Below are 20,552 nucleotides of genomic sequence, written 5' to 3'. Positions count from 1 at the left end.
ATTCAACCTTTATCATGTACATTTAACACCAACTCATATCCATCGCTTAGGGTTCAAATCACAAATACTATGTGGTTCCCGAAGGACCCGCAATGAACTAACTATCCATTATATAGTCCTACGGAAAATTGGTTCGATCTCATGGAGGCATTACTGCAAGAAAATTGCTGCAGCAATCATCCAAAAGGAGGGCAATCGGATGCCATACACATTAATTTGTATAACAAAATACGAAATCCTGAATCGTAAGAGATCGTTTGTGTACACACTTCACTTCACTATACCGACACACTCACTCTAGGTATACCTTTGGATGAGATCCATTGAACCTTTATCATGTACATTTAACACCAACTCATATCCATCGCTTAGGGTTCAAATCACAAATACTATGTGGTTCCCGAAGGACCCGCAATGAACTAACTATCCAGTATATAGTCCTACGGAAAATTGGTTCGATCTCATGGAGGCATTACTGCAAGAAAATTGCTGCAGCAATCATCTAAAAGGAGGGCAATCGGATGCCATACACATTAATTTGTATATCAAAATACGAAATCCTGACTCGTAAGAGATCGTTTGTGAGGTGCGAGGTGGAGTTATTTGCATATAGTTGTATCTATTAGTATCTTCTATAATATGGGTAGACAATCCCAGGGAAATTTTTTAGAATGCAACTGATTCTCCTGAAGTAAGCATAGGCCGGAAAGCACCCAGAGTATTCCTTCTTAAAAACGCTCGACCGCATGTAAGAATTATTGTTAAAAACTACCAGTCTTCTACTTTGGACCTTGCCTTTCTAACTAATACTACTTATTTGCTGTAGAACTGCCTTATTCATAACAACTTATCTAAGATTTATTGATCAAATTTTGTATCATAAACCTGTTATAAATTGTTATGAATAAGACCCTAAATTTTTTAAAATAAAACAAAAATTAACTAATTTATACATAAATATTTATCAAAGGTTTTTAAAAAATTTGTCCTATAAACCTTTGATAAATTTTTACATGGCCTAGAAAAATGGTTTAAACAAATAAAATTATATATATTTTTTCGCAATATGGAACACATTATTGTCGGTACCATCCCTATCCATAAATGTCTGTGCATATATTATTGCAATTGTCTCGTACGTGTATACAAACCACTCAACATTATTGTTGTTTTTATTTTTTTTTCGTTACAACGAACCCATGGTGGTATGCATTATTTGGTAGTTCTGATGGATGTATAATAATTGTATAAGGTTGTTGATGTATATTTGTACGTAGTACCTTATTGAGTTTATAAATGATTTTTGGTAAAAATTGCATTTTTCATTTTATATATTCTTTTATTTTTTGGCATATATACATAAATTGACTTCTTTGTTGTCAATATAAAATGTATTGAGTAGATTTTGTACTTTAAAATTAAAACATTTTAAAATGTCTACTTAAGTTCTTTTTGCATTCAATAATATTCTTGTTGTTCTTGGTGTTTGTGTTCACAACAAGTGTAAAATCATCAAATCATGACACCCTCATATAGTACAACATTTCTACTTTCTTTTCTCTTTTTATAAATATTTGTATGTTTCCATATTACGGAGGGTGTTGGGAGACCTTATGATCAGATCATTAAATAATATCTGTGTTGTATTTTTTATTATATATTTTTTGTATTTATTGTTTGTATTTTTTTGTTTTGGTGGGAACTAGAAAATATAAAATATTGTTCTTTAAATTTGTTATATTATTTGCTGTTGTTCTTGATTTTTTTAAGTTTGCACTATGGAACAGCGATATGAATCTGAGAATTAAATCATATAATTTTGCCGTTAATATACACCATTTATGTTGACATATTTTCATAACGTATTTCTACGGGCTTCGTCTTGGAAAACATTTTATACAAAATTGTTCTGTATATTAAATCTGTTAAAAATATTTGACTGCAATATTTTCGTACTGGCTATTAAAAATTCTGTAATTTTTACCTTATTGCGACAAAAAAAAAAAAATAAATTGTTTGTTAGAAAATGTCTGGTCCATAAAAAATCCAAAATATCGCAAGGCCGACATATTTTGAAACCCTGAGTTCGACTTTTCTAAAGGAATAAGCAGCGCTAAATCCGAATTTTCTCCATCATATCTGAGATAATTCAGTTCGAGTCCAGTTAAGTTCTAGTTCTGTTCAGTTCTAATTCAGTTCTAGTTCAGTTCTAGTTCGGTTCTAGTTCAGTTCTAGTTCAGTTCTAGTACAGTTCTAGTTCAGTTCTAGTTCAGTTCTAGTTCAGTTCTAGTTCAGTTCTAGTTCAGTTCTAGTTCAGTTCTAGTTCAGTTCTAGTTCAGTTCTAGTTCAGTTCTAGTTCAGTTCTAGTTCAGTTCTAGTTCAGTTCTAGTTCAGTTCTAGTTCAGTTCTAGTTCAGTTCTAGTTCAGTTCTAGTTCAGTTCTAGTTCAGTTCTAGTTCGGTTCTGATTCAGTTCTAGTTATTAATATATCTTAAAAAACAAGATATGTCAGATGTTAAGCTGACAGATTGAACTTTAAGATGAATAAACATATTATGAATAAAGTTGTCTTAAAGAAGTTATAACGTCTCAGATAAGGCTAAAAATTGCATATTTTCAAACTTCGGGACAAATATCTAAAATTAAAGTAGGGAGAATTCGAATTCAGCGGGAGTCAGTCTTTCGGATTCAATTTTCGAAATATTTTTCTGTTAAAACTATGACAATTTAAATAAAATACGAAAAAAAATTAAAATTATTTTTCCCTAATCATGTTTATGCATTTAAAAATTTCAACCCATAGTGCTGATGGATATAATAACAGATGTATGTAACATATACATACTGAAATATTGTGATTTGTTTTTTGCAGACTCATTTAAAACATAACATCTACAAAGAAACGATTTTGTTTTAAACAATTTAATATGAAGTACAAGTTAAGGCGACTTGTTAATACTCTTTAGCTAATAAAGTCCGTTTTCAAACAACTTATCCTTTTGTCTCGCATACTAAATAAACGTTTGTCTTCTTTTTGTATTAGTAACGGTAAACATTTTTTTCTGAATTGTTTTTAATTTTTTTATTTAATCAAATGTTGCTTTTATTACTTCCTTCCTTAAACATATTGCCGAATTATTGAAAGAACAGAAGTTCGACAATATTCCATTACAAAGTAATAGAAAAAGGGGGAAACGCATTGAACAAATGAAATTTTATTAAAATTATCATCACCACCAGCCGCTACAATCTCAAAATTCGGTACCAGCATCCAACTACAAGTCAGACAAAGAAAAGAAACTTAAAAGAATTTAATAATTTTAAAAATAAAGCGAGATAGTTCTTCTCAAAACACACATTTTCGACTTGAACTCTTTCACGCACAAAACTAAACCGCTAGGCTTTTTTTGGATATCACTTTACCACACACTTCATTTTTGAAGAAAAAATTAAAGTTTTTTCGAAGGATATCGCAGGATACTATCCTTTTTGACATGAAGTTAAAAGGGGTTAAGTTCAAACTGGGTTCCCAGTATACAATATTTCAGAATCTAGCGATAAGTTATTTAGGAAAAATGTGCGAAAATGTAAAAGAATATATTCTTTATTAAAAATTGGAAATTTTATTTGTTGTCTTTAATAAAAAATATAAAAGAAAAATCTTTTGCATTTATAGAGGAATAAAAACTCTATGTTAGTAAGATTATTTCGCTTGAATTCTTAGAAAACACTCTTTAAAACTGCTGGTTATCAAACGACCTTAGTAGTGTATTTTGTAGTTGGTGTTATTATTAAATTATGTACAATCACAATTAAAAAAGATGGAGGGTATATTGTTTTTACCATTCCGTTTGTAACATATCGAATTATTGACCGACGACCCAAAAAAGTAAATATATCCTTGGTCCTTATTAGATTTAAAGATGATCTGGCCGTCTGCGTCTGTTGAAAATGAAAGAGTCCGAAAAGCTAGAGGTGTGATATTTTCCACAAAAACTTGTATTGATGCAATTTTTTTTATATATTGATAAATATAAGATCGGTTTCACCTGGACCCATATTAATGGGCTATACAGTTAAAAAATCAATACTGGTTTAATAAAAACTTATAATAAAAATCGATATATGCAAGACCCTGTTTACGTAACATCAGTCATTCCCAAAAGTTCGAATTTTTAAAAAGTATTATTTCTTTCAATTTGGTAGTACTGGGACCAAAACTAACCTATTACCTCCCCAGTGAAATATTTTCAGATTTTGGTAATGAGTATTGTATGATATGTAGTTATTTCATACATTACTTGGTAATGAGTTCTCGTTATCAATAAAATAAATTAATTTTTTTTAATGGGATTTGTAGTCAATTGTCTATAGCGTATGTCTAATAGGGAATTAGTTAGTGTTTCTAACCGTAGTCGATTTTGGAGTTTTTTTTCAAGAAATGTTGATATTTACAATTCCAGATATAATAATAAAACTATTTACTTAAGACCTTGCAAATAAACAAAATTGTACTTTATAAACAGTTTCTAAATCAAATTTTAGTTATAAACCTTTAATAAAATAAAATGTTATTTACGAATATGAAGGTTTATCTTTACGACATTTGATTTGATGATGGGTATAAAAGATTCGGCATAACCGAATATAATACTTCTACTTGTTTTATTTTTTTAATTTTCTTCTCTAGCTCATCAGAGTACAAGAAAATATTAATGAAAAACAAAACAAAAAATTAAAAATTTTAAAAATAAAAACATTCATGCCTTGTGCGTACTCGTTCCCCGTGGACTGTTCCGTATAGAAGAGAATGTTTTTTGCTATTAAATCGAGCTACCAACCAACAGCAGTAGCAATTCTACTTGTGATTGTATATTTTAAATTTTCCTACAATGTTGAGTTTTCTATATGAAATTTGTATAAATTTTGTATTTCTATAAACGCTTGTGTTTGTTAGAAAGCGTGCACTTGTCTCTCCTATACATTCATATACAATTTAGCGGCAACAAATACGTATATTAATGATAAAATAAGGTGGATTATAATAAAAGTTCTATAATTTAGTCTTGAGTTGATCTCTAAGTTTTTATCAATATATTAAAAGAAGTTTGAAAATTTATTTTATTTTCTTTTATTTTCCAAATCACATGAATTTTATTCGATTTTCACTGATGAGTAGAAATCGCCTTCCTCTTAAATAAAAACTATTTTTATTAAACCCATTCATTAATACAACACCCTGTTTAAAAAACATCCAAAAATACATATTTCCTCATACAACTACAATTACAATATTTTAAAAAGCCGACCGGTTAATGAAAATTTGTACACGAACAAATATTCTGCTGTCTGATTTTATCAAATGCGGAAAATATTAAGTAAAAATATTAAAAAAAAAACAAATCAGTCTCATAAAAAAACTATAACTATATAGTATAGTGCGTTCTTACAAAAAAATATACATATTTCTATAAAATACTGCTGTTAAATCCATTTGAAATTGAAATGATCTCGCTTGAAATAAATTATTCTCTCTCAGAGAGATTTTCCGTATAAAATCCTTTATTTTTATTTTTTCACTTTAGCTATGACATCATCTTCTTTGTTCTTTTCGAAGAAAAAATCCCTTAAATTGTCATATGGGAAAATACACTTTTCTTTGATTTTGCCACTCTTTCTTGAATATTCGAAAGCAAAACTAACAAAAACAAATATGAGAAAATATATTTTTAGTTTGTCTTTTGTATAAATTGTATAAATATAGTTTTTGGATTTAAATTTTAAGAGAGTTTAGTGGGAAGTAAGAGTAAAGTGACAAAGAGAGTGTGTGTTAGAGAAAGACTGTATTTAAATATTGTGGGATATTTTTGGATTTTCCCATAATAAACAGTAATCATTGAGTTTTCTTGAATATTGTAGAGGAAAACAATGTCTAAGTGATGCTAATTTGAAGAACTATTTCTCAAGAAAACATTTCTGTTTCATTTTACAACTTTCCTTTTAAAACTGTTTTAAAACTAAACTTATTCTAAATATAAAATTAAATATAACTGACCTTGAACTGAACTAATACTGAACTAGAACTGAACTAGAACTGAACTAGAAGTGAACTAGAACTGAACTAGAACTGAACTAGAACTGAACTAGAACTGAACTAGAACTGAACTAGAACTGAACTAGAACTGAACTAGAACTGAACTAGAACTGAACTAGAACTGAACTAGAACTGAACTAGAACTGAACTAGAACTGAACTAGAACTGAACTAGAACTGAACTAGAACTAGAACTGAACTAGAACTGAGCTAGAACTGAACTAAAACTGAACTAAAACTGAACTAAAACTGAACTAGAACTGAACTAGAACTGAACCAGAACTGAACTAGAACTAAACAAAAAAATCACAAAATTAGCATCACTAATGAAAATAATAATACTTCAGCCTGTAGCTATTTTAAATATGATTTCAACATCCAACATGATCTTTTCAAATGTTTTGAAAGAGAGTTTTTCATACTCATTTAGTTTGACGTATAGCATTTAGTATAATAGTTTATGGATCTGTTGTAGTATTTAACAAAATTAATTTATGTTTGTATGTATGAGTGCTTGTGTATCTGTGTGTGCATTTGAATGTATGTTTCAAAAATAAAACATTTTGTACAAATTACTTGAACATTTCAATCGTTTTGTACAACGCAACGTCGGTATCGAACTAAAATTATTTTCGTTTAAATCTTCAACTCATTTGTAAATTTTAAAATTTAACATTTTCAAAGACGTCATTTACAACAGGATATTTAAAAAATAATAAAAATTTTCTTAAAAGTATTTAAAATGAATTGAAAATTTTTAATTTTCTTCGTGTTTGTAACACATTTTCTTTTCCATCTGTTTTTTGCTGTCCAAAGAAAATTTTGTTTGTGATTTTTCGTTATTTATGACAAGCGAAGACTACGTAGACGGCGACAAAACGTTTTTCAATTTCTTTCTTTGTTTTTCTGTCATAATTCGGGTTCTCTACATATAGGATTTTTTTTCTCAGCAACAACAACAATTACACAAATTTTGTACACGAGAAAAACAAAGTGTCACAATACTAAAAATCGTGGTAAAAAAGAACAAAATTTTCAATACTCGTACGAACAGATATGTGGATATTAACGTTTCTCCTATAGGCGATACAACGATATTTTCTTTAATTTTTTCTCATAGTTGTTGTTTTTGTTGTTAATTTCGCAGTCGGTAGAGTGTTGAAAAAATTATATTTTATTAAATTTTATTGTTTGTTTGGTTGTTGTTTTTCAACATCATCACCGCCACCATCATAATCATTAACAATATAAGATCGTATTTGTCGTGCAACTAACTCGTTGATCCATCCACCAACTGACTCTGGCGCGTTTCTGAATAGAAAAGTTTTTATTTAAAAACACAAACCCCAACAAAAAAGAAACAAAACTTAAAACAAATTATAAATGTAAAAATTATCAACTTACAAGATTTATTAAAGCAAAGAAAAATTTATATGCAAAACTAGTGAAAAAGAAACAAGTGTAAAATATAGAAAATATTATTAAATCAAAACGAAGTTTTAAAAATATTATTTAAAATATAAATCAAAATTTCAAAATTATTAAATTTTTTTACAAAATTTCTTAGTGTTTATATAACCTTAAAACAAAATTATAAAATATCATATAATCTTTCTTTCCTAAAAACACGAAAATTTTCAAATTTGTTTTTTTCAGGAAAATTATTCAAAAAATTTATATTTATTTCCCAAGTGCTAGTGCGAGAGTGCGTGTGTGTGTTTGTTCATTTATTTATTTCAAATTTTTATTTTATCTAAATTTTAGAGTATAAAAAAAGGAAAAAAAATCAATTTGTATATACATAACATCAACCACCCTAAGGTTAAATAAATACAAGAACAATATAAATAATAGAATATTTTGAAAACGAAGAAAAACACAACGTCAAGAAATTTTAAATCAACAACAAATATAGAATTATATACTTAAGTGTTTTTTGTGATTTTTGAAATCGAAAATATTAACAAACAAAAACTAAACCTACAACATGTCTGAAATGGAAGATGTTATGGCCACCGAGGAGCAAACTCCCTCCACTGAAAACCCTGCAGCTGAACCAGCTGATGAATCTACCAAGAAAACCGAGTTGGTGGACGAAACTATGGAAATTATACCGGGGGAACAAATAGTCACCGAAGGTGTCGATGAGGATGGCGACGAAGTGGAGGAGGTCACCCAAGTGACCCGGAAAGTTGTGAAGCGTACTATGAAAATTACTGAGGTATGTTTGTTTTATTTGTATAATCAAATAGTTTAGATTCTATTGTCCCATCGGCCCATAAAAGGAGGTATATACAAAACTTATAGACGAATAATATGGATCTAGAATAAAACTAGAATAGACACAAAACTAGAAAAGAACTACGAAAGACCAAAAACTGCACTAGATTTGAATAAATACTGAACTAGAACAGAACTAGAACTAGAACTGAACTTGAACTGAACTAGAACAGAACTAGAACTGAACTAGAACTGAACTAGAATTTAACTAGAACTGAACTAGAACTGAACTAGAACTGAACTAGAACTGAACTAGAACTGAACTAGAACTGAACTAGAACTGAACTAGAACTGAACTAGAACTGAACTAGAACTGAACTAGAACTGAACTAGAACTGAACTAGAACTGAACTAGAACTGAAATAGAACTGAACTAGAACTGAACTAAAACTGAACTAGAACTGAACCAGAACTGAACAAGAACTGAACTAGAACTGAACTAGAACTGAACTAGAACTAAAACTGAACTAGAACTGAACTAGAACGGAACTAGAACTGAACTAGAACTAAATTAGAACTAAACTAGAACAAAACTAGAACTGAACTTGAACTAAACTCTCGCTTGTACCATCGTGATTCTAAGTATTTTTTTGCAATTAAAACTTTTTTCTGAATTTGAGATGGACTTTTTTATGTGTTTGAAATCTGTAACTTAAATTTAATTTAAATAATGTAAATATGTATAATCGCATAATTACTTTACCCCAAAAATTTGTCATGCGTTTTATTATGCATTTATCAAAACACATATAAAAGATAATAAAATCAAGCAATTAAAAAAATTTAATTATTTCTACGCAAAATTGTTTTTAACATTTAAAAAAAAAATCAGAACACTTGTGGGTATTTAAATCTTTTTAATAATATTAAATTTAAAATTTTAAAATTTTGACAAAAAATTTAATATGTTTACATTTTATTTAGTAGCGAAATAAGAAAATATCATGATATATCATCATTATGGTAGCCATCACAATCATCATCATTGTATTTTTCATTTTAATTCTATGATTACAACCACCATTGTGACAAAATATCCTCTATAAAAAAAGCCTCAAAAATCATTTATATCTACATTTTGATATTTGATTTAAACATTTTGTGGTTTTTATTTTTACTTTATCAAAAATTAATTGTGCTACAAATAACAAAAGGAAACTAAAAAACCATTTCGTTTTTTATTTAGGAAAATAAAAAATGAAATGTTGCACAAAAAATGCTTGAGAGATTTAGTTTTAAATACAAATAAATTCAATTAAGATCATAATAAATGAATGTAGATACACATTCACATGTGCACTCTTGTCTGGCTGGTGATTGTCTGTCTATGTTAGTGAATAAAAAATGGCAAAATGAATGAAATTGCATCTAACAGTAGTTTTTAACCAATTGTTTTTTTTTCACTCACTCACACACATGCAAAAGCTTTCGTTCCTCGCTCATACATATGTATATACGTACATACATATGTATTAAAACTGAATATTTAGCCAACCGGAAATGCATGTTCGACTATTCAAATAAAGTTTGCAACTCTGTTTATATTGTTTCTATGTGTGTATATTTGAAATATATAAAACGTTTTAAACTGCTCAACGAAAAATTAAATCTGTATCGAAAATTTTACACGATTTGTTTCAAAGATATCTTTTTTCTTTTTATAGCGATTTCCAAATCCTATAGATCCTCTTTTAAGAAAAAATTCCTTTAAATTTCTACATTACGTCGTTGACCAGTGATGTGTGTTATATTTTCTCATACTAATGTGTTGTTGATTATGATTTAATTAATTATTATGTATTTTTTATTGTTTTATTCCGTTTTATCAAGTTCATGTACTGTGTTTTTATTCAATCTGTACGTTTTATTTGATTTAGCAATTTTAATATTATTTAAATCTTTTATTTTAGTAATTTTTTTATAATAATTTGAATTTGCATTATTATATAATACATATGTAATTTAATTTTATAAAATGTTTTTACATCTTTGCAAACTCATTAGGGTATCCCTGATTGTTTGAAAGTAAGAACTAAATTTTCCTTTGTCCACCATTATTAATAAGCCATGATTAAAATCCGAGAATTCATTCGTATACAGAGTGTTTCGTATACAGAGTGTTGCATCTATTTAATGAGTCGACATAAGTGTTAAAATAATCAGTTAGTTAGTTGAGAGGAGTATGTATATTGTGCGCTGCTTAACCAGTGCCTCAGGTGGGAATAGAACCCACCACCTCCGGTCTACCAGACTAGAACTCTAACCACTAACCTACCGAAGGCCTCCTAATCTAACGGAGTACTATTGTAATTTTTTCAGTACTTTTGTTTTTAAGAAGTATTTTTAACCGATTATTCGGATAAATTTAAATCGATTATTCGAATAACTTTTAATCGATTAATTGCAAAAAATGTAAAAAAACACTTTGAATGTACTTTTAACTTGTAAATCAGTCTTAATTTTTTAATTTTTTTTATTTGCTTAATGTTGTCTATTTTAAGTATGAGTTTGGTCCTCATATGTCCACCAAGGCTGTAGACAAGGACCACATATAGGATACTTCGGATATATTAAATTTGTTTTCCATATTTGGCTCCACCACCCATTTAACTTCTATTAGCTTCATTATGTCAAAATCCTTTAACAGTGAGTTACTTATGTGTGATCAATAATAATAATTATACGAAACTGTATCTTTGGTAATGTTTTTAAGTGAATTATGGACGTGAGAGAGATGTAAGAATAAAATTTTATTATGTTATCTTTTTATATGACACACAGATGGACAGACTCAGAAATTGATACTGAACCTATACTTTAAGGACCAATATTTTGGACGTTACAATTAGCAGCAGAACACCAAAATACCTTCCGCAATATTTTGGTTTTAAAGATTAAATATAACTATGTAAAATTGTAATTCATAGAACCTAGTATTTTGTTGTTAAATCCAAATTTTTTGAAATTTATTTAAAAAAAAAATCTAAATACCAAATTTGTTGTAAAAATATGAAGTACAGAGAAAACAAAACAATTTGTTTTAGAAAATTTAAAATATATGCAATATATGCTATAAAAATGTTGAAAATATGCACAATATATGCAATTTAAAGCATAATATGCAATTTATGCATTTATAAGAAAATATGCAAAAACATGCTACAACAAATCGATTCCATTGATACGAAAAGAAAATTAGTTAAAAGTTATTTTGAGTTATTGTCTAAGTATAAACATGCATTTAAAACGCTTATGTTTGCTTAAAACACATATGTCTGCTTAAACTATGTTCAGGGGGGAGCCACTTGTATGGGGACTATGTGATATATTGGCCGAATCAATACAAACAAACTGTAGCAATAGAGTATATTTGTGCAAATTTAAGCTCCTAGCTCTTTCCTTTCGGACTCTATTGTGCTTTCAACAGACAGACAGACAGACGGACATTTCTGGATAGTCTTAGAATATTATAAGGACCCAGGATGTTTGTCAAATTTCAAACACAAATTCTTATTCATCACGGATCTGTAAAAGATTGCTGAAACCTTTTTTAAATATTAAATAATTTTTTAGAAACATAAAGTAATAAATAATGAAACATGCCATACTAAGCTGTAATATAGCAAAACAAAAATATTTATTTATTAATCGAATCCAAAATATTTGAAATCTGGTAAACACTATATATAGGTGCATGATGAAAGGTAGCATGTGAAATTTAACTTCTAGACATTTTTGTTGATAAAAAAACACCTGTCGTTTGTTTATTTTTAGGTTTTTTTTTACTAAAGAAATAAACAAAATATGACGCCATAAAGAAAAGTCTTTATAAGTATGACCAGCATAATTATGCCAACGTAAATATTTATTTCAGATGAACTATACCTATTGAAAAGATATAAAATTAACTCTACTATAAAAAATAAAACGTAGACATATTTTAATATGAAATAAATTATAAGATAATTATGCATTCAATAAACTTGACAATTGCATGAAGACCATCAACACTTTTAGCAACAGTATAAAATTATTTAAAAAAAATAAATTAAATGTCTTTATAAAAAATAGAAACTAAATGAAATTGAATGTTTGTTTGGATGCAAATGAATTAAAACTAAAACAAGCATAAAATACAAAATGACATTGATTCTTTGTCGAAACAACAAAGTTTGACAAACAACCTACAAATATGATGTGTTTGTCTAAAAGTTTTTTTCTTTTGAGTATAAAAGAAAAATGTAACAGTATTGAGTAAATTACTTACAATTTTTCATTTTAATTGAATGACAAAGTCAGAGAGAAACCGGGGGAAAAATCTTGTAAAACAAGGTATTTAGAAGTAATGATGCATAAGCACATTCTCTCTGCCTTACTTGTGGGGTTTGTGTGTGAAAGAGTGAGTATACATATATAAAATAACAAATACTTAATTATATACAGGTACTCATATTGGCATATATATATCCGAAATGTCAGTCATTACCGCTTACACTCTTAGTAAGCTCATACATATGTAGACATCCAATATATGTATAAGCAGACATCATCAAAATACACACATACTTTTTTTGCAATAATATTTACAAATACTCCCAGACATCTGTATAATATGTATTACAAACATTCATACATATAAAAACATCATAGTACATAGTGCTTTCATAAGTGCAGGGTCAACAATTTTACCTTTCTAACTGAGATACAGTTCTGAGGGACTGACCTATGACTTTGCATATACCCCCTAAAATAGGATTCATAATTATTTACAGTGGATAGGTTTTTCAGGAACGGAACATATGCTCAATTGTAATCAGTGGGTTTAAACTACGCCTCAACTTGCACCCCGATGGCAGTTTTCTGTCTTGCCTTTCATCAAAGCAACATGCCGCCAGGGGGAGTTAAAGCGGGACAGTCTCCAGCAAAACTTAAGCGAAGTACTTTACTTATGTGAAAGTTACGTTTAATGACTTCTGAAGAAGCGAATATATTTATATAGTGGGGAGGGTATTATACGTTTGAGCTGATGTTTGTAACATACAAAAATATTGGTCCAATACCCACCTTAAAGTATATCGATTCAGAATCATTTTTTGAGTCGATTAAGACATGTCCATCTGTCCGCCTGGCTGGCTGTCCATGTAAACCTTGTGCGCAAGGCACAGGCCGCAATTTTCAAGATACTTTGATGAAATTTGGACCAAGCATGTTTTTTGGCACAGGGACAAAGCTTATTGAAAATGGTTGAAATCGGTCCATTATTTCACCTAGCCCCCATACAACCGTACCTCCCGACTTGAACTTTTTATGCCATAATTACGTCAAATATTTTATTATCTCTGTAAAAATTGGCACAAAAAAGTTCTATATAAGTATAAATGACACTGCAGATTTTCGTAAGGATCTGCCCTTATTTGACCCTAGCCCCATACAAACCCCTCTTCAAAAAATGTCTTAAACGTCTAAAATTGACTGTTATTTAAAAATATATCCTTTTCCCAAATTTACCGAGGATCGGCCCATATTTGACCTATATAAAGCCTCATTTAGAAATTTTAGTTTTTTTTTTTTCAATAAATTGCTTAAATATTTTGGAATTATGGTAATATTCAACGTAAAAGTTTCTTTTTAAAAAATAAAAAAAATATAGTCATGGTGTAATACCCTAAACCATGGTCGGCCATGCCCAACTATACTTTCCTACTTGTTTTTCTATTCATACATTTTTGTAAAAATAAACAATTTTATTTTTGGGCTTCTGTTTTAAATGTATCTATTATCCTCACTAATGTTAATATCATTAAATCAAATAATCCATAATAATAAAATTTTACTTCCGAATAACTTCCACTTCCGTATAACTTTCACAAAAGAGCATAAAAATTACTTTTTAAGAATGACTTCAGAAGTAGTTAATTTTGAATCTAATAACATAAAATCATCACTTCTTCAGGTCTTTTTTAGTATTTCCATGAAGTAAATTCTACTTCTTTTTCGCATTTTTTGAAAGTTATTTTTTTGCTGGATCGTATTATATATAAATCTTAATTTTCATCTAGATGTATTAAATTACGATCAGAGTAGAACTGATAAAAGTACTATGAACAATTACAGAAAAAGTTTCTTCTTTTCCAAAATGAAACACGTGACGCATCATTAAAGTCTCGACAATTGTTGAACTAATTCATCAATAATCATTTATTTCAGTTGTATTAGTGTGAAAATGCCTATGTATCTCCGAGTGTGTGTGTGTGTGTGTATAGGTGTTTGTTTAGAAAACAAACATGTATGTTTTGGTATAATATTTCAATAAATCTAAGACAGATTTCTTTCATATATATTTTTAATATAACTTCGAAAGATTTCAAAGGGATTTGTTTGTTTGCGTGTTTGTATGTGTTTAAGGTGGGTAATTGTTTAGAAACAATTCAATACTAATCAACTGTAACTAACTACAATTGTATACATACATATGTACATGTGTAGATGTTTGAATGTATATGTATGTATTTACTTAGACATAGTGTACTTACATTACATACTTTTTGGTTTTAGGAACATAATCCTGCCAACCATTTACCAGTAAATCTTTAAATCAGCTCTTAAATATAATCGGATTGTTGTTACTTTTAAACAAAATTATTTACTAGGTTGTTATTTAACCGAATTGTTTAATTTGTATTAAATGGTGTGTGTTTAAAGCTTTAACAAAACTTAATGTAAAATAAAAAAAATTTTTTTTTTGGTCGTTACATAAATCAATCGGTACTCAATTTACACTCATTCAGAGGTTTTCAAAAATCTTATGTTTAATGATAATTTAAAGGAATATTACTATAGGGAACACGTTCATTGTAATAGTTCTCCGGAAAATCAAAAAAGTTGGATATTCAACCCGAATAGCCTCAAGGTAGACTAAATCGCAAAAGTATTTGTAATGTTGTTGATTAAATTAAACTGGATCACTTCGACTTATAAAGGGTCAAATCTGTATTATCCATACAGGAATTAACTATTTTGTGACTTGATTTTAGTTAAATCGTACTTTTAGCATAGTTTCGGAGTGATTCATTATTAAATTACTGTGACCGTTCGAGTTCAGTTCTAGTTCAGTTCTAGTTCAGTTCTAGTTCAGTTCTGGTTCAGTTCTAGTTCAGTTCTAGTTCAGTTCTAGTTCAGTTCTAGTTCAGTTCTAGTTCAGTTCTAGTTCAGTTCTAGTTCAGTTCTAGTTCAGTTCTAGTTCAGTTCTAGTTCAGTTCTAGTTCAGTTCTAGTTCAGTTCTAGTTCAGTTCTAGTTCAGTTCTAGTTCAGTTATAGTTCAATTCTAGTTCAGTTCTAGTTCAATTCTAATTCAGTTCTAGTTCAATTCTAGTTCAGTTCTAGTTCAGTTCTAGTTCAGTTTTAGTTTAGTTCAAGTTCATATCTAGTTCAGTTCTATTTCAGAATCGAAACGAAAAGCTTTCGAAAATAAGAAATATCTAGAAATGGTGTAAACCAAGAAAAAATAAAAAAATTAAAGGGAAACTGAAAGAAAAACTCAATGAAATGAAAACATATTAAAAGATAAATAAATTTATAGACACAGACACATTAGCAAATATTTATATAAATATGCACATGTGTGTATTTGTATGTACATATTTATGTATTAATTTGTATGTATTTTTGTTGTATATAAAATTTGTGCCAATTTTTTTTTCTACTTATAATAAAAATATACAAAAGAAGAAAAAAACACCAAATACAATAAATAATTTTAAAGATTGCCCCTCATTGTTCTCTTTTTGTTACGAAAATATTAAGATCAGCAGAGAATATTTCTTCTGATTTTATTTTTTTTTTGTCTTTTTGAAAATAAATAAATTTAAATTAAATTAAAATGATAACCATATATTTACATTTGAAAAAACATTATTAAGTACATTTAATATTTTTATTTCAATAATAAGAGAAAAGAAATTGTGTCTCAAAGGAAATGCTTTAGCAGAAAACTCAATAAAAAAACATTTGATGATGTTGTAAAATTGGCAAAAAAAGAAAAGATGAAGACAAAAAAAGAAAACATAAATAAATTTTAATTGCTTACGAAATATGGCATAATAAAATTATAATAAAAAATTATTAACAATTTCATAAACAAAATGTAATTTATGGACAACAAATTGTAATGCAAAATGAGAAAGCAGAGAGGAAAATTTATAGAAGTATTTTGCTGATATTATGAAATGGAAAATTTTGGCGAATGGAGGATGATTTTTTGAATTTAAATTAATTAAGAGATAAATTAAATTAAAAATGATTTACTTATATGAAAAAAATTAAACATTGAGCCTAAAAGTTGTTTATTTTATTTTTTTTTTTTGTAAATAAAAATACAAATTTAAGAAAAATTATAAATTTGCAGGACTAAGTAGGGTAATAGTGATAGAAACTGTGAAATATACCAGAGTTTCTAACAAAACTCGAAAATTCTTAGAAAGTCTTATTTGTGGAATTGTGATTCTAAAAGAATATCTGTCATTTTCTGTCATTTCTTTAAATGTCTATAGACATATCAATAATAAAAATATTCTGTGGTTGCAATTATTAAAATCTACGTATCAGTTAAAAATATTGACATTTTTATTATATTATTGCTAAGATTCGAACACACCTGATAAATTATCTTGTCTTGTTAAACAAAATTCTAAATGACATTTTCTAATTTTATTAAAAATACCAACACATATTTAATAATTTTTTGTCACTATACTAAGGGTTTTTAATTTAATAAAATCATTGAAAATTTTAAATAAAAATATAATGCAAATGTATGCATACAGATAAAATTTTTGTTCAAAATATCGGAAATCGCTGTCAGGCAAATGTTATGGCCTCAAAAACACAAAAAAATGCAACAAACAGCAATAGCCCAGAAATAAACAAACAAAAAATATTTCCTAAATAAATTAAACAAAACTAACAGAGACAATTGCAATTTTATGAAAAAATTGAAAATATATATTAAAAAAACTAAAATGAAAAACAAATAAAAATCAAATCATATTACAAATCTATAAAATACACATAATATTTGTGTAGAAACATGCAACGAGTACATTTATGATAAATGCCAAAAGTTTATTTTTTTTATTTGCAAAAAAAAAAAATATGTATATATAATGAAAATTAAATCGCTTAAAAAAGAAATTGAAATTCAAACGTGTGTTGTTTTGTTAAGTGTATACAAAAGACCACAAATAAATATTTTTTAGATAAATAAATATAAATGAAAATTTTTATAGTTTTGATATTTAAAATGTATCAGTTCAAATAAAAAAATTTCTTTGTGGTAATTAAAAAGGAGTTTCATAAACAATTATATATTTTGGTTTGATTAAAATTTAATTAAAAATAAATTCGAACCTAGCGTATTTTATAAATTTGTAATATACATCCCAATAAATGAGCACAAAGCTCTTAAAAACTTCCATTTGGAACATATAAAGGGTTATCAAATTATTGAGTTATCAAATTATTATACCCTTCACCTTCGTGAGAAGGGAATAAATAAGTTTGTCATTCCGTTTGTAATTTCTATAATATAATTTTCCGACCCCATAAAGTATATATTCTGGATACTTATAAGTAGCGGAGTTGATTAAGCTATGTCCGTCTGTCTGTCTGTCTATCTGTACGTCTGTGTGTTTGTTGAAATTAGTTTTTAGAGGATCCCAGATATCGGCGAGATCCGAATCTACAATAATTCTGTATACATGCTTTCGAGAAGATCGCTATTTAATATCAGTAAAATACCAAAGATATGAGCAAAAATCCGGGACAATCTCTGAAATTTTTATCAAAGGTGGAAATTTTTTCATGCTCAGACAGAAATTGCAAAAAACAAATACGGTAAATTTTGTTATTGTACGGATTTTTATAAAAACAAGGCAGAGCGAGAGCAGGAAAGCAAGAGTAGCAGAGCGAGAGCAGCACTAGTGTGTTGTTATTGGCTAGAAACATGAAATTAATTATGTGGAGCCTGGCTTAAGTAAGAAGCCATAAAAGGGAACTTTTTGGTACTTTTTCGTTTTTCAAAAGGTCCTTTTTGAATTTTCTATAATATTGAACCTAGAAACATGAAATTAAGTATGCCGATTCGGAATTAGATGAGAACCCATAAAAGGGAAATTTTTGGTACTTTTTCTATAATGTGAACTTAGAAACTTGAAATTAAGTATGTAGAGTTCGGATTAGACGAGAACACACCAAAGGGGATTTTTTGTTACTTTTTCGTTCTACAAAATGTACTTTTTGAATTTTCTATAATATTAAACATAGAAATATGAAATTAAGTATGTAGAGCACGAGTTACGCCAGTACACATAAAATGGGAACTTTTGGCACTTTTTGGTTATACAAAAGGTAGTTTTTGAATTTTCTGTAATATTAAACCTAGAAACATGAAATTTAGCATGTAGGTCCTTGTCTAGGTAAGAGCCTAGAAAAAGGGACTTTTTGGTACTTTTTCGTTCTACAAAAGGTACTTTTTGAATTTTCTATAATATTGAACCTAGAAACATGAAATTAAGAATGTAGGACCTTGACTAGGTAAGAACCTATAAAAAGGGACTTTTTGGTATTTTTTCGTTCTACAAAAGGTACTTTTTTAATTTTCTATAATATTGAACCTAGAAACATGAAATTTAGTATGTAGAGTCTGAATTTAGTGAGAACCCATAAAAGGGGACTTTTTGGAACCTTACTGCCTTAGCAATCCGCTCAGAATCATTTTCTGAGTCGAAATGTCCCAGGGACAAAGCCTATTGAAGATCGGTTCATTATTTCACCTAGCACCCAAAAACTGAACCCCCCAATATGCACATGGACGTCTATGATACCGTAGACAAAGCCTGTTGAAAATGGTTTACATCGGTCCATTATTTCACCTAGCCCCCATACAGCTGAACCCGCCGAATAGGGCTTTCATAATTATTGTTTAATATACTCATATCTCGGCAAAAAGCTGCAAAAACCTAGTTCTACACTAGACTTAAATGTCCACAATTTTATTTAACAATAAACGGCTTAGGTATGTAATCTGGGTCAATGTACAATTCAACTTAAATGCTTTATTATGGCAACTAAATCACATTATATTTTTGTAAAAGCTATAGGGTATTATATGGTCAGCCTCGCCCAACCATAATTTCTTACATGTATCTTAGTTTTATGTTTTTAGGTTCATTATAAAAGAAAACTTAAAAACTACCAGTTGATGAACGATAAAGTACCAAATGACCATTTCTTATACGTACTTATAAACTTCGTTCTCCATATGCCTATTTTTTTGCTTTTAGGTTTAATTTTATGGAAAACTCGATAACGAATAACGAAAAAGTATCAAAAGGTCCTTTTTTATCAGTTCTTACTTACTTCGGCCTTTATATGCTTAGTATCATGTTTTTATGTCAGTATAAAAAGTACCTATTGTGGAACGAAACAAAGTACAACTTTAACAACGAAAAAGTACCAGATATTTGTTTTTTTTCAATAGTATAAAAAATTAAAAAGTGCCAGATTAAAAACGAAAAAGCAACAACTCAAGAACATTGAGTAAAATCCCTGTAAAATTTCCTGTTTTTCTCCTTTCAATACGTTTTTTCACCCCACTTTTTCACCATTATTAAAGAACCAAAATTAGATACAATATTAATCTTTTAAAAGTTATAATATTTTAAAGTTACTAAATTCATATTTTTATTTATTTTTTAAGTTATTAAGGAATCAAAAATATATTTTTTTATGTTCAGCGGTTTAAAAGGTATATGGGGTGCAAAAAAGTACCAAAAAATAAAGTTTTTACTTTTATATTCTCCAAAAAGTCCATCAAATACGTAAAAAGTACCAAACTTATATTACTTACCTTTTTATTCTCCAAAAAAGACCGAATTAGAAAGAAAATATCACATACATGTAAGCTTTAAATTGTTTTTGTATTTTTTCTAAATCAGGACATAATAAATTATCGAATTTACCTTTTTTCCCCTTTTTACTCTGTTAACAATCGATTTTTTAAAAATCTCATTTTTGTTGATCTATATGATGGGTAGTTGTCAGTTTAAAAAAATATTTTATAATATTTAGTAATAATATATTTAATAATAGTATTATTTGAGAATATTCCAAGAACTATTTTTT

At 28.2% G+C, this 20,552-nt stretch overlaps 1 protein-coding gene across 8 annotated transcripts in view; it reads left to right on the top strand.

Moving 5' to 3' along the window:
- The first annotated feature begins 6,695 nt into the window (after nucleotides 1-6,695).
- Nucleotides 6,696-20,552, top strand: part of LOC111681032 (tropomodulin) — a 178,171-nt gene continuing 164,314 nt past the window's right edge. For 2 of the 8 annotated variants that reach the window (XM_046949144.1, XM_046949143.1), the window contains exons 1-2: nucleotides 7,298-7,553; nucleotides 7,857-8,313. In XM_046949144.1, coding sequence (XP_046805100.1) covers nucleotides 8,080-8,313 — 234 coding nt within the window. In that variant the 5' untranslated portion in view covers nucleotides 7,298-7,553; nucleotides 7,857-8,079. Of the gene's footprint in view, nucleotides 7,109-7,293; nucleotides 7,554-7,856; nucleotides 8,314-20,552 lie in introns of those variants that run through there. The other 6 variants (XM_046949138.1, XM_046949137.1, XM_046949136.1 and 3 more) reach the window with 6 other exon arrangements.

Source organism: Lucilia cuprina, chromosome 4, assembly GCF_022045245.1.
Source record: "Lucilia cuprina isolate Lc7/37 chromosome 4, ASM2204524v1, whole genome shotgun sequence".
Taxonomy (NCBI): Eukaryota; Metazoa; Arthropoda; class Insecta; order Diptera; family Calliphoridae; genus Lucilia; species Lucilia cuprina.
The sequence above is the reverse complement of the archived record's forward strand: the minus strand, read 5'-3'. Positions and strand labels throughout refer to the sequence as shown.